Source organism: Trichechus manatus, unplaced genomic scaffold (assembly GCF_000243295.1).
Source record: "Trichechus manatus latirostris isolate Lorelei unplaced genomic scaffold, TriManLat1.0 scaffold00023, whole genome shotgun sequence".
NCBI lineage: Eukaryota > Metazoa > Chordata > Mammalia > Sirenia > Trichechidae > Trichechus > Trichechus manatus.
The window spans coordinates 2,341,596-2,354,898 of NW_004443959.1; the positions used below are offsets into that span (position 1 = coordinate 2,341,596).

The following is a 13,303-nucleotide window of genomic DNA, read 5'->3' on the forward strand; positions in this document are numbered from 1 at the left end:
TACTCTGTGAAAAAGGTTTCTCTTTTCAACAGTTCTCGTTCGGAGAATACCAGAGAGATGTTTACGTGCGTTTTATTGACTATGCAAAGGCATTCGACTGTGTATCATAATAAATTATGGATAACATTGTGAAGAATGGGAATTCCAGATCGCTTAATTGTACTCATGTGGAACCTGTACATTTACCAAGACGCAGTCATTCAAACAAAACAAGGGAATGCTGCATGGTTTAAAATTATGAAAGGTGGGTGTCAGGATTGTATCCTTTCACTGTATGCTGTATACTGAGCAAATAATCCAAGAAGCTGGACTATATGAAGAAGAACACTGCATCAGGATTGGAGGAAGATATGCCAATGATACAACCTTGCTTACTGAAAGCGAAGAGGACTTGGAGCATTTACTGATGAAGATCAAAGACTACAGCCTTCAGTATGTAATATACCTTAACAGAGAGAAAATGAAAATCCTCACAGCTGGTGCAATAAGCAACGTCATGATAAATGGAGAAAAGATTGTGAGGTTGTCAAGGATTGCATTTTATGTGTATCCACGAGCAACACCTATGGAAGCAGCAGTGAAGAAAGCTAATGACGTATTTCATTGGGCAAATCTATGGCAAAAGACCTCTTTAAATTGTTAAAAAACAAATATATCACTTTGAGGACTAAGGTGCACCTGACCCAAGCTATGGTATTTTCAGTTGCCTCATATGTGTACGAAAGCTAGACAATGAGTAAGGAAGACTGAAGAAGAATCGATGTCTTTGAATGATGGTGTTGCACAGAATTTTGAATATACCATGGACTACCAGAAGAGTGAACAAACGTGTTTTAGAAGAAGTACAGCCAGAATTCTCCTTAGAAGAGTATTGATTGAAGATTTAAATTTTAATTTTGTCACATTCGAAGGAAATATCTTAATGACACCATCGTAAAAAAGAATTTATAGATCAAGATGCACAAAGCACAACTCAAGGGGAAAGGTTGGTCATTGTGAATTGTCTCTTCATAGAACTCTGCTTTTCCATGTGAATTTTATGTTTGTTTAGTTTCATTAAATCAGTTTGTTCAGTTCCGTGAAAAATTCTGTTGGAATTTTAGTTGAAATTGCATTCAATTTATAGATTGATTTAAGAAGAATTTGCTTTTTTCATTGTTGTTGTTATTGTTACATTTTTGGTGGAAGTTTTCACAGTAACTTAGGTTCCCATTTGACAATTTCCACACACATTTTTCATTGATATCACAATTTGTCAGCATTTTCTTTAATTGTGTCTATACCCATCCATATGTGCTCAAACACTTGTTTTTACTTTGGATGTGCTGTGCTCTCTATATCCACATTCGGTGCCACTTTTCCCATTACCAAAAATAACAAATCTGTATGATCTAAAGCGTGCTTTCGCCTCCTCCCCTGTTCTCCTTGGTAACGACCAATGAACATTGGTCTGTCTATATTTATCTGTTCTTGTTTTTATATAAAAGAGGGATCATTCAGTATTTGCCCTTACGTGTTTGATTTATTTCACTTAGCATTATGCCCTTCACATACATCCATGTTATAATGTTTGAAGGACTCATCATTGTTCTTTATGGTCGTGTAGTATTTCATTGTATGTATATACCACAGTTTGCTTATCCATTCATCCCTTGATGGACACTTAGGTTGTTTCCATTTATTTGTTATTGTGAATGAACATAGGTGTTCATATGTCTATTTGTGTCCTTATTTTTAGGTCTCTAGAGTATATACCTAGGAGTGGGATTGCTGGATCATAGGGGGGTTTTATTTCTAGTTTTTTAAGAGAGCTGCATACCATTTTCCATAGTGGTTGTACAATTTTACAGTCCCACCAACAATACATAAGGTTTCCAGTCTCCCTACATCCTCACCAATATTTGTTGTTATCTGTTTTTTTTTTTAATCAGTGACATTTTAGCCAAGGTAAGATGGTGTCGCATTGTAGTTTTTTATTTGCATCTCTCTAATGGCTAATAGGAGCCCTGGTGGTGCAGTGGTTAAGAGATTGGCTGCTAACCAAAAGGTTTGCAGTTCAAATCCACCAGCCGCTCTTTGGAAGCCCTATGGGGCAGTTCTGCTTTGTCCCGTAGGGTTGCTATGAGTTGGAATTGACTCGACCACAATGTATTTTTTGGTTTTTAATGAACATCTTTTCATGTTTATCGGCTGCTTGGTTGTCCTCATTGTTGAAGGTTCTGTTTATGTCCCTTGCCCATTTTGTGATTGGGTTGTTTGTCTTTGTGTTTGTTGAGTTATTGTAGATTTCTATAGATTTTAAAGATTAGACCCTTATCAGATAAGTCATTTCCAAAGATTTTTTTCCTAGTCTGTGGGTTGTCTATTTACTCTTAATAAAGTCTTTTGATGAGCATAGGTTTTTAATTTTTAGGAGATCCCATTTATCTATTTGTCATGCATTTGTTGTAGTATTTGTAATCCTATTTTTACAAAAGATTGGGTCTCATAGTTTTCCCCCTATGTTTTCTACCAGGAATTTTATGGTTTTAGGTTTAACATTTAGTTCTTTGATCCATTTTGAGTCAATTTTTGTATATGGTATGAAATATGGGTCCTGATTAATTTTTTCTGCACATGCAAATACAGTTTTGCCAGCACTATTTGTTAGAGAGACTGTTTCTTCTGCACTGAATGGACTTTGACCCCTTGTCGAAAATCACTTGTCCATAGATACTTGGGTTTAGTTCTGAGTTCTCAGTTCTCTTCCACTGGTCTATGTGTCTATTGTTGGACCCATACCAGGCTACTTTGATTACAGTGGCTGTATAGTATGTTTTGATATTGGGGAGTGTGAGGTCTCCTGCTCTGTTCTTTTTCTTCAGTATTGCTTTACCTGTTAAGGGTTTCTTTCCTTTCCATGTGGAGTTGGTCATTAGTTTTTCCATTTCAGTAAAGAATGTTGTTGGATTTGTATCGGGGTTGCATTGTACCTGTAGATCAGTTTAGGTAGTATTGACATTTTCACTATATTCAGTCTTCCAGTCCATGAGCATGGGATGTCTTAGCATTTTTCGTATGTCTCTTTTAGTGTCTTGTATAATGTTTTATAATTTTCAATGTATAAGTCTTTTATGTCCTTGGTTAGGTTAATTCCATGCTGCTGTGAAAAAAAAATTAGAATAGCATGCTTATGAAATACCTCATGGGAGGAGGGTGTGTTTGGCAAAGAAACTTAGAAGCCATGTGTTACTTGCATAAAACTACGGTATATAGTACTTGAGAAGAGAAATTATTTCATTTATCAGTGGAACTGCTCTATCCTGGCTTTTCGGAGGAGTTGTTGAATTATCAAGCAGTGTTGTTATTTTTATTATAATTATTGCTTACTGATTCTTTCTAATGTATGTATTATGAATCAATGTTTTATGTTTGAAAAAACATTGTGATTAAATTCTGAAGTTCAAAATTGCCTTTTTTATTTGTATTTATTCAGAAAAGTTTTTTCTAACAACTTGTTTTTTGGAAAAAAAATTCTTTGTGAAAAACTTGAAGTATGTACAAAAGTAGAGAGAATAGTATAATGACTCCTTGTACCTGTTACTCAGTTTGAACAATTATCAACTTGTTTTATCTGTACCCCTAGCCATTTCTCTACCTACTCTTGTCTGGATTATTTTGAAGTAAATTGCATAGACAGCATATCATTTCATGTGTAAATATTTCAATGTGTATTTCTAAATAAGGACTCTAAAACAAAGAAATATGATACCTTTATCCCATCTAAAAATAATTAACAATAATTTGTCAATGTCTTTAAATATCCAGACTGTGTTTTCTTTTGATTCATTGATCTGCCCTCCATTATCTGTCTCTCTCTTTTGCTTCAGCTGTGTGTGTGTGTGTGTGTGTGTGTGTGTGTGTGTGTGTGTGTGTCTGTGTGTGTGTGTGTCTGTGTGTGTCTGTGTGTGTGTCTGTGTGTCTGTGTGTCTGTGTGTCTGTGTGTGTGTGTGTGTGTGTGTGTGTGTGTGTTAAAGAAACCAGGTCATTATTTCTGTAGTTTTCCTGCTGTCTGGATTTTGTTAATCGTATCTTTGCAGTGTTATTTAAAGTGTTCTTCTTTCATCTGTTTTTTCTGTAAATTGGTAGTTAGATCTAAACAAATAATATAATTTTTATCTACCCTAGATAAAATACTGCAAAAATACAGACTTTGGAAGTGATTTTAGTGTAAAAGAATTATTTTAGCAGACTGAATGCTCTAGGCAAGTATACATATAATACTAACTTGACTTTGGCTCCAAAGCAAACAGGGTAAATTACATGTTAGCTCTGAGGATTTGCCTAGGTAGAAGCAGACCAGTGAGTTGCTCCAAGCCATCTTCTCAAAATTTGTTGCTTATGATTTGCCGTGATGTAAACTTGTTACTCATATAAAGCAATAGGAAAAAAGCTTTGAATGAAGGCCCACATTGTGTTTCTGTGAATAAAGTGCATGAACATTACTTTATGGACTTTGAAACATTGAGTTGGGTTAAATTCCATGGCTGAACCTAGAAGGATTTTATTCAGTTTGAAATTTTTAGATCTAAGAGTATATGGTAGAGTGAGATTTTTGTTTTTGTTGTTGTTATTGGTACAAGGAATAAATGTTAGACAGCAGGTGGCCAAATGAGAAGAGAACTGTTCTTGGAATTAGAATTCGATAGGTCATCTGTGTTTTGGAGCTGGGAAAGAAACAAGGTGTATTAGTGTCCTGTTGCTGCTGTACCAAATTATCACAAATTAGTAGCTTAAAACAAGTTTATTTTTTATGTAATTCTGGAGGTCAGACGTCTGTAATGGGTTTTACTGTGCTAAATCCAGGTGTCAGCAGGGCTGTGTTCCTTTCTGTAGACTCTAGGGAAGAATCTGATTTCTTGCCGTTTGTTTCCAGCTTCTAGAGGCTGCTCAAATTCCTTGGTTTGTGGCCCCCTTCCATTTTCAATGCCAACGATGGCCAGTCGAGTCTTTCTCACAATGCATCACTCTGACACTGACTGTTCTGCATTCCTCTTTCATATTTAAGGACCCTTGTGATTATATTGGGCCTACCTGGATAATCCAGGTTAATCTCTCTATTTTAAAGTTGGCTGATTTGCATCCTTAATTGCATTTGCAACTTTAAATCCTCTTTGCCAGGTGTATTAGTTTCCTTCTGGAGGTCTCGGGGGGGAGAGTCTGTTCCTTGCTTCTCCTAGGTTCCAGTGGTTTCCCACACTCCTTGGCATTCTGTGTCCTGTAGACGTATCACTCCAATCTCTGCCTCTGTCTTCACGTGGTCATCTTCCATCTACATCTGCCTGTCTGGGTTTCTTCTCCTCTTTTTATAAAGACGCCAGTCCTACTGAGTCAGGGCCCACCCTGCTCCAGTATGACCTCATGTTAACTAATTACATCTGCAGGGAATCTATTTCCAGTAAGGTCACATTCACAGGTACCAGGTGTTAGGACTTTAATGCATTTTTGGGGGAATGTGAGTCAACCCATAACACCATATGAGATATTCACAGGTTCTGGGGATTCAGACACGGACATCTTTCAGGGGGAGGGGCATTATTTTGCCTGTCACATAGCACAGAATTAAAAGAGGACAGGTGTTATTTTCTGCAGTAATGTAGTTCTTTTGACTCCCCTGGGCACACACCTCTACTGGAATATTGAGAGCTCATGGTGTTTCACTATAACATTTAAAGTTAATTTTAGTTAACATAAACATGAGTCAGTCTTGTGATACGCCAGTTCTAAGGAACTTAATTGTACTGTCATTGCATTCAGTGTACTGTTATAGTTAAAACATTTATCTGTTTGTTAAAGTTTATTGGTGTTTATATAGATATTTTCTGAAATATATAGTGACCAACCTTAAAACATTTTTTCCTCATTTCTAACTTCCCATCTGGGTTTTAGGTGCTCAAAATTGTTGAATTAAGCCTTACCCCTGCATAAATGAATGTGGAATGCTAATTGAAAAATCATCTGATTTCCTCTTAGTTATTTCTTCTAAAATATTTTTTTCTAAATTTTATTTATTTTGTTGCTGAGAATATACACAGCAAAACATACACCAATTAGCAGTTTCTATGTGTATAATTTAGAGACATTGATTACATTCTTCGAGTTGTGCAACCATTCTCACTCTCCTTTTTTGAGTTGTTCCTTCCTCATTAACATAAACTCACAGTCCCCTAAGGTTCCTATCTAATCTTTTGAGTTGCTATTATCAGTTTGATCCCATGTAGATAGTACTTAAAAGAGCATAATGCTCAAAGTAGCCCTTTTTACTAGTTAAGCTAAACTGTTGTTCAATTTTAAGATGACTTCAAGGAATATTTTTGGTTTAAGGTTTAAAGATTATCCCAGGGCAGTAGTTTCAGGGGTTCGTCTACCCTCCATGGCTCCAGAAAGTCTAGAGTCCAGAAAATTTGAAATTCTATTCTGGATTTTCCCCCTTTTGATCAGGATTCTTCTATGGAATCTTTCATCAAAATGTTCAGTAATGGTAGCTGGGCACTATCCAGTTCTTCTGGTCTCATGGCAAAGGAGGCAGTTGTTCATGTAGGCAGTTAGCCACACATTCCACGTCCTCCTCCTATTCCTGACTCTCCTTCTTCTTCTGTTGCTCCAGGTGAATAGAGACCAATTGTTGTTCCTTGGAGGGCTGCTTGTAAGCTTCTAAGACCCCAGGCACTTGTTGAAGTAGGAGGTAGAACAGAGGCACTAAACATGTTATTAGGCCAGTTAAATGGAATATCCCATGAATCTATGACCCTCAACTTCCAAACCAAGAAACCAAATCCCATGAGGTGTTCGGTTGTACATAAGCAGCCTCAGCAGCTACTCTTTTTTTCATCATGGCAGTAAATATATCCATCACACGACTTTTGCCAATTCAACCTTCTACAGGTGTACAACTTACTGACAGCAATTACAGTGATTGGATGTGCAGCCCTACCCTTAATCAATTCAATTTTTCCATCACTGTTAACCCCTCTTTTCCCCGTCCCTCCTGCCCCTGGTAAATAATTAATTTTGATTTCTGTATGTTTGCCTTTTCTTGTCTTTTTATATAAGTGAGGTCAGAGACTATTTGTCCTTTTGTGCTTGACTGATTTCACTCAGCATAATGTCTTTAAGCTTCATGCATGTTGTAGTATGTATCAAGACTTCATTTCTCTTACTGGCTGAGTAGTATTCCATTGTATGTATGTACCACCTTTTGTTTATCCGTTTGTCCGTTGATGGGCATTTAGGTTGTTTCTACGTTTTGGCTGTTGTGAATGGTTCTGCAGTGAACATTGTTGTAGAAGTCTCTGAGTCTCTGTTTTCAAGTCCTTTGGCTATGTATCTAGGAGTGGAATTGCTGGGTCATAAGGTAGTTCTATTTTTAGTGTTTTGGGGAACTGCTGCACTGTTTTCCACAACTACTGTACGATTTTGCATTTCCACTAGCAATGGGTAAGGATTTCCAAATTCCCCACCTCCATGCCACTTTTGTTGTTTTCTGTTTTTTAAATCTTAGTCATCCTAGTGGGAATGCAATTTCATTATGGTTTTGATATGCATCTCTCTGATGCTTAATGATGCTGAGCATCTTTTCATGTGTCTGGTGGCCATTTGAATGTCCTCCATGGTGAAATGTCTATTCAAGTCCTTTGCCCATTTTATGATTGGGTTATTTGTCTTTTCGTTGTTGTCAAATTTTTATATATATTTTGGTTAATAGGCTCTTGTTGGAAATATAGTTTCTGAAGATATTTTCCCAGTTGGTAGCTTATCTTTTCACTTTTTTGGTAATGTCTTTTGATGAACAAAAGTTTTTAATTTTTATGGTGTCCCATTTATTTATTTTGTATTTTGATATCTGTGCTTTTGTTATTGTATTAGATAATCCATTGTTGAAAGCTAGGCTTGACAGCATTGCCCCTGCTTATTCTTCAAAGAATTTTATGGTTTTTGTTTGCACATTTAGGTCCTTAATCCATTTTGAATTTGTGTATGGTGTGAGGTATTGATCCTGTTTCATTTCTTCTAAAATACTTACTTTCTATGTTTAGTGTGAGTAATTTTAATTTAGCTTTCTTTCTGAAGGTGAGTGTTTCTCCTTTCTTTGTTTTGATGTTGTGTTCATATTTGTAATTTATCAATTCCTTTCCTTTTTAGACTTTTACTGGTTGGTGGATGTGAAACTGCTGAAGCGGGCATATCAAAAGCTTCTAGCTGTGGCCTTTCTGCCTGGAGAGTTCTTTCAGGATCACCTTATTATAAGCACGTCACTAATGGTGGAGACAGAGTCACTGCGGTAAGTATTTCACTTTACTAATACGTCTTAGACAAATAAATACTTTGAAAGATGTGCAGGAGGAAATTTGTTTTAAAAGAGGAAAGTGCATCAGTGCTAGTCAAATTATAATACAGGTAGCCCCTGACTTACGACGGGGTTCTGTTCTGATGACTCTGTCATAAGTTGGTTCTGACATAAGTTTAATATTTGTGTTTTTATTTTTTAAGTTTTTATTATTATCTGCTATATAGCAGTGTTTTGAACATCTGCGAGTGAACATCTAAGATGATAAAACCAGCAAATTGCACTGCACAATTGTGTGTGGTACATATTACTAACGATAAGATGTACAAAAAAAAAAAAGTAACTAGACAGTCTTAAGTGTGGTTCGTTGTAACTCTGTTACGTCGCATGTGGGGACTACTTTTACTTCTTTTAACTATCAAATTTAACAACAATGTATTATATTTAACTTGGTCTCAATTTTTAATAACTATATTTCAAGATATTAGAAAACAAACCACCTAACAGTAGTCTGTTTATTTGCAGACACTTATTTAGACATAGACTTGACGGCAGTGGGTTTAGGTTTTTATTTTTGGTGGCTCAAAGGTTAAGTGCTCAACTAGTAACCGAAAGGTGGGTAGTTCGAATCCACCCAGCAGCTCCGTGGAAGAAAGACCTGGTGATCTGCTCCTGTAAAGATTACAGGCTAGAAAACCCTGTGGGGCACTTATACTCTGTCACATGTGGTTGCTGTCACTTGACATCAACTCAGTGGCATCTAACAACAACAGCAACACTTTGGACATTAACATTTATTAAGCCCTTTTATGTGCTGTGTATCAGCTCATTTAATATTCAGCAATGCTTTGAAGTAGGTATTATTATTAGCCTGAGTTTATTGATGAGGAAAGTGAAATGTAGCTAAGAAACTTGCCCTGGGCCACCCAGCTAGCAAGTGGCAGAATTGAAGTACAAACGTGGGCAGAAGTTCCCCAATTCAAGTTCTTAACTACCGTGGTATACTTCCTTCTGTATTTTTCCATATTTATATGGACTGTATCTCCATCCAGAGTCCCTGGGTGGTGCAAACTGGTTAAGCACTTGAATACTAGCCAAAAGGTTGGTGTTTCAAACTCTCCCAGAGGCACTTTGGAAGACAAGCCTGGCCGTCTACTTCTGAGAGTTCCCATGGAAACTATGGAACGGTTCTACTCTGCACACATGGAGTTGCCATTAATTGGAACTGGCTTGATGGCAACTAACAACAGCAACATTCTTCCAGGCACCCATCCATCCATTCATTTGTTCTACAATTATTTATTAAACGTCTATTTTGTGCCAGGCACACTTTTAGGCTGTAATAGTCAGTATAGGTTAGTTTCTGTTGTTATACTAAAAACAATCACATAAACAGACAAACAAATGAGAAACTCTAAAATTTCACTGGCTTACCACTGTGTAATAAAATAAATCTAATTTATTTGTGGCAAAGCCTACTGTTGATACCATGACTGTACTCAGCAGCTCATCCTTCAAAGATCCAGAGTGGTAACCCCTTGAGGTTCCAGTATTTCAGTTTATGGCTTTATGAGGGGAAGAGATGGACCAGAGGGTGGAATAGGTACTTTTTTTTTTTTTAATCATTTTTATTGTGATGATTATATATATAACAAAACCTTTACCTTTTAAACTTTTTTTTTACATATGCAATTCAGTGACATTAAATACTTTCATCGTGTTTTGCACCCATCATGACTATATGTTTCCAAATGCACAGGTGCCTTCTACTGTCTTAGACTGGAAGTGTTATCATTTCTGCCCACAGTTCATTTATCACAAATAATCATGTGGCACATCTTTACTTCTGGGAAGAATAGTTTTCTATGGATCCAGGAAGGAAAGAATAGCTAGATATTGGTGAATACTAATTTTCTCCACAGCAACATGTAAAAAAAAAAAAAAAAAAATTGGCATAGCAGTGCTTATGAAAATACCTCATGGAGGAAGGGAGCAGTTGGCAAACAAACATAGAAGGTGCACGTTACTTGTGTAAAAATATGGTAGTACATTGCCTGGTACATAGTGGGCATTCAGATACTTTTTGAGTGAGAGGGAAAACCAAGAAGTTAAAGTGAAATGCATATAAGTGGATATCTTATGTTGTTTGCTCCTATAATGAATATATTTGTCCATTATTTCTGTCTTAAAATATATTGATTGTAAAATAACCTTCTAAAACATTGAAGGATTAACAGTTTTGGTATTGAAAAGAAACTGATGTAGAAGTACTTTTGGAAAGAAATCTTTAGCAGTTCTAGTAAGTGTCCATTAATTTTTTTTTTTTTAGCCCTTAGCATGTGCTGAAATGTTTAATTGTGGATTTATCCCAACAAAGTAGTATTTTTTTTTTAAATGAAATCACCTTATTTGTTGATGTGACGTCAGACCTTGAAATAGTTTATATTTGTAGATCAGTTTATATTGTAAATATCAGTATCAGATTTGTGCTTTTTCCTTTTCCTTTCATTCATTATCCATCTACTTATTCTACTGCTCATTGATTCTCCCTGCGGTACCCGTTAAGAAGGGCAGTTTGAGTGTTATTAGTTCCCTTTCAGAGATAAGGAGTCTAAGCCTTGTGAGATCAAAAGGACTAAAGGACTATAGGAAAGGAGATAGAACCAGATCTTCTAGTTTCTATTTAATACCTTTTCCCCAAACATGCAGTAATATACTTATCAGTGGCATTATCAAGTTTATGCTATGCAGAGAGTCTCTGATGGAGCAGGAGAAAAGTGTGGAGCAGAACTCAGATTCACATAAAAAGACGAGACTTCATGGTCTAACTGAGACTGGCGGAACCCCTGAAGCCATGGCCCCTGGATGCTCTGTAACCCAGAACTAAAACCATTCCTGAAGCCTACTCTTCAGACAAAAATTAGACTGGACTATAAAACATAAAATAATACTCGTGAAGAGTGTGCTTCTTAGTTCAGTCAGATACACGAGATCAAATGGGCGGCTCCTGTCTGGAGGCAGGATGGGAAGGCAGGAAGGGACAGGAACTGGTTGAATGGACCCAAGAAACCCAGGCTAGAAAGGGGGAATGTGCTGTCACATTATAGGGATTGCAGCTAATGTCACATAACAATGTATGTATAAAGTTTTGTATGAGAAATTAACTGGAGCTATAAACTTTCACCTAAAGCACAATAAAAAAAAAATTATGCTATGCTGCTTATTCCATAATCTATAAAAAAAAGTAAGGCAGGATTTGCTTGTACATATTGGACATATTTGCAGGAGTATAGTCATGTTTATCTCTCTGATTTAACTCACACCCAACTTGTAGTTTTATATGTAAGATGTATCTGGGAAGTCTGGAAAAGAGTTCAAAGACTCTCACCTCTTGAATTTGTCTGAAACTAAGTGTGACATCTGCAGCTTACTTTTAAATAGTTCAGTCAAAAGTAATTTTTGGAAACTTATGTGTATATACATGCAGACAGAGATATAGCATACGTGGCAAAATGTTAATATGTGGTGAACCCAGATGAATGATATACTGATTTTTAAATTGTATAATCAGTTCACCTTTTCTGGAAGTATGCAGGTTTTCAAAATTAAAGGAAATGTGTAAGTGTGGAGGTGCAAGGAGAGGTAAAATAGGCAAACTGTGAAAGTCCTTTTCAGAACAGTATAATCAGGTGTACACTATTCGTGACACAGTGGCCTGTCAAAGGGAAGGTCACAGAGCACTGTTACATGCATGAAATCTTTATTCACCTTGATTTCTTTGAATTCTTTTGTCCTTTCACTCACTTCTTACTGAAGTATTGGAATCTGGTCTGCTAGTATAGTCCTTCCCGCACTGGCCCGAGGCTTCGATATCGGAGTCTTTTAAAAGAAAATTGCGTGTGCACTGACAAAATAGGTGGAGACAATATTGAATTGCAAACTGAATGCTCTGCTGTGTGATTAACTTCTCGAAGTGCTGTATTTTTAAATTACGTTAGTGGTTTTTAAGTGTGTCTGCAGCTAAACTTGTAATCATTCCATGTAGCCTCCCCCACCTCAAAAAAATTATTATTGTCTGTTTATATTTTTAAGATCAAAGTAGTTTGAGGTTATAGGATTAGTTCCTTTTGTCAAGTGTCAGATGTTCTCATTGAACCTCTTCTTATTGTTTATTTCAGGTTGCTATTGTGTTGAGGTAGATATTGACTGAAAAATTCTACTGACACATATTCTAGTCTCTCACAAGGAGGCTAGGTTGTAAAAGAGACTATGCAAAATTCAATATATGCAATGACCAGGGTTTCCAAATTAACGTTACTGTCATTTGTGTGAGTTTTATTTATTCATTTGTTCAACATTTAATCACTACTCCAGGAATTAGGAATATAAAGATACTGGTAGCAGCCCTCAGGGGTTTACTGTATATTGGAGGAGACAGCCATGGCCACAAAGAAGTGCAGTAAGTTATAAGAGATAGCAGGCTCGAATTCAGTAACTGGAGAAGGGAAAGAACCCAGATCCTGGAGTCAGAAGGCTGGCATTTAAATTCCACCTTATCACTTACCACTGGTGTATTAAGACTTTTGCCCAGATCAGATGACATAATATATGGGAAAGCACTTGATAAACTGTAAAATGATATACCAGTTGTCTTAGTCATCTAGTGCTGCCATAACAGAAACAGCACAAGTAGATGGTTTTAAAGAAGAGAAGTTTATTTCCTCACAGTTAAAGTAGGCTAAAAGTCCAAATTCAGGGTGTCAGCTCCAGGGGAAGGCTTTCTCTCTCTTGGCGTTCGCATCAGTGTTCCCCCAGACTAGGAGCTTCGTGGTGCAGGGACCCCTGTCCAAAGGACGCGCTCTGCTCCTGGCACTGCTTTCTTTCTTTTTTTTTAATATTTTATTGTATTTCAGGTGAAGGCTTACAGAACAAATAGTTTCTCATGAAACAGTAGTACACATGTTGTTTTATGACATT

General features: G+C 36.7%; 1 protein-coding gene across 3 annotated transcripts in view; it reads left to right on the top strand.

Moving 5' to 3' along the window:
- The window catches only part of NBAS (NBAS subunit of NRZ tethering complex), a 461,389-nt gene that overhangs the window by 72,733 nt on the left and 375,353 nt on the right, over nt 1-13,303 (top strand). For all 3 annotated transcript variants that reach the window (XM_023728239.1, XM_023728240.1, XM_023728241.1), the window contains one exon: nt 8,182-8,320. In XM_023728239.1, the coding sequence (XP_023584007.1) occupies nt 8,182-8,320 (139 nt within the window). The remainder of the gene's footprint in view (nt 1-8,181; nt 8,321-13,303) is intronic.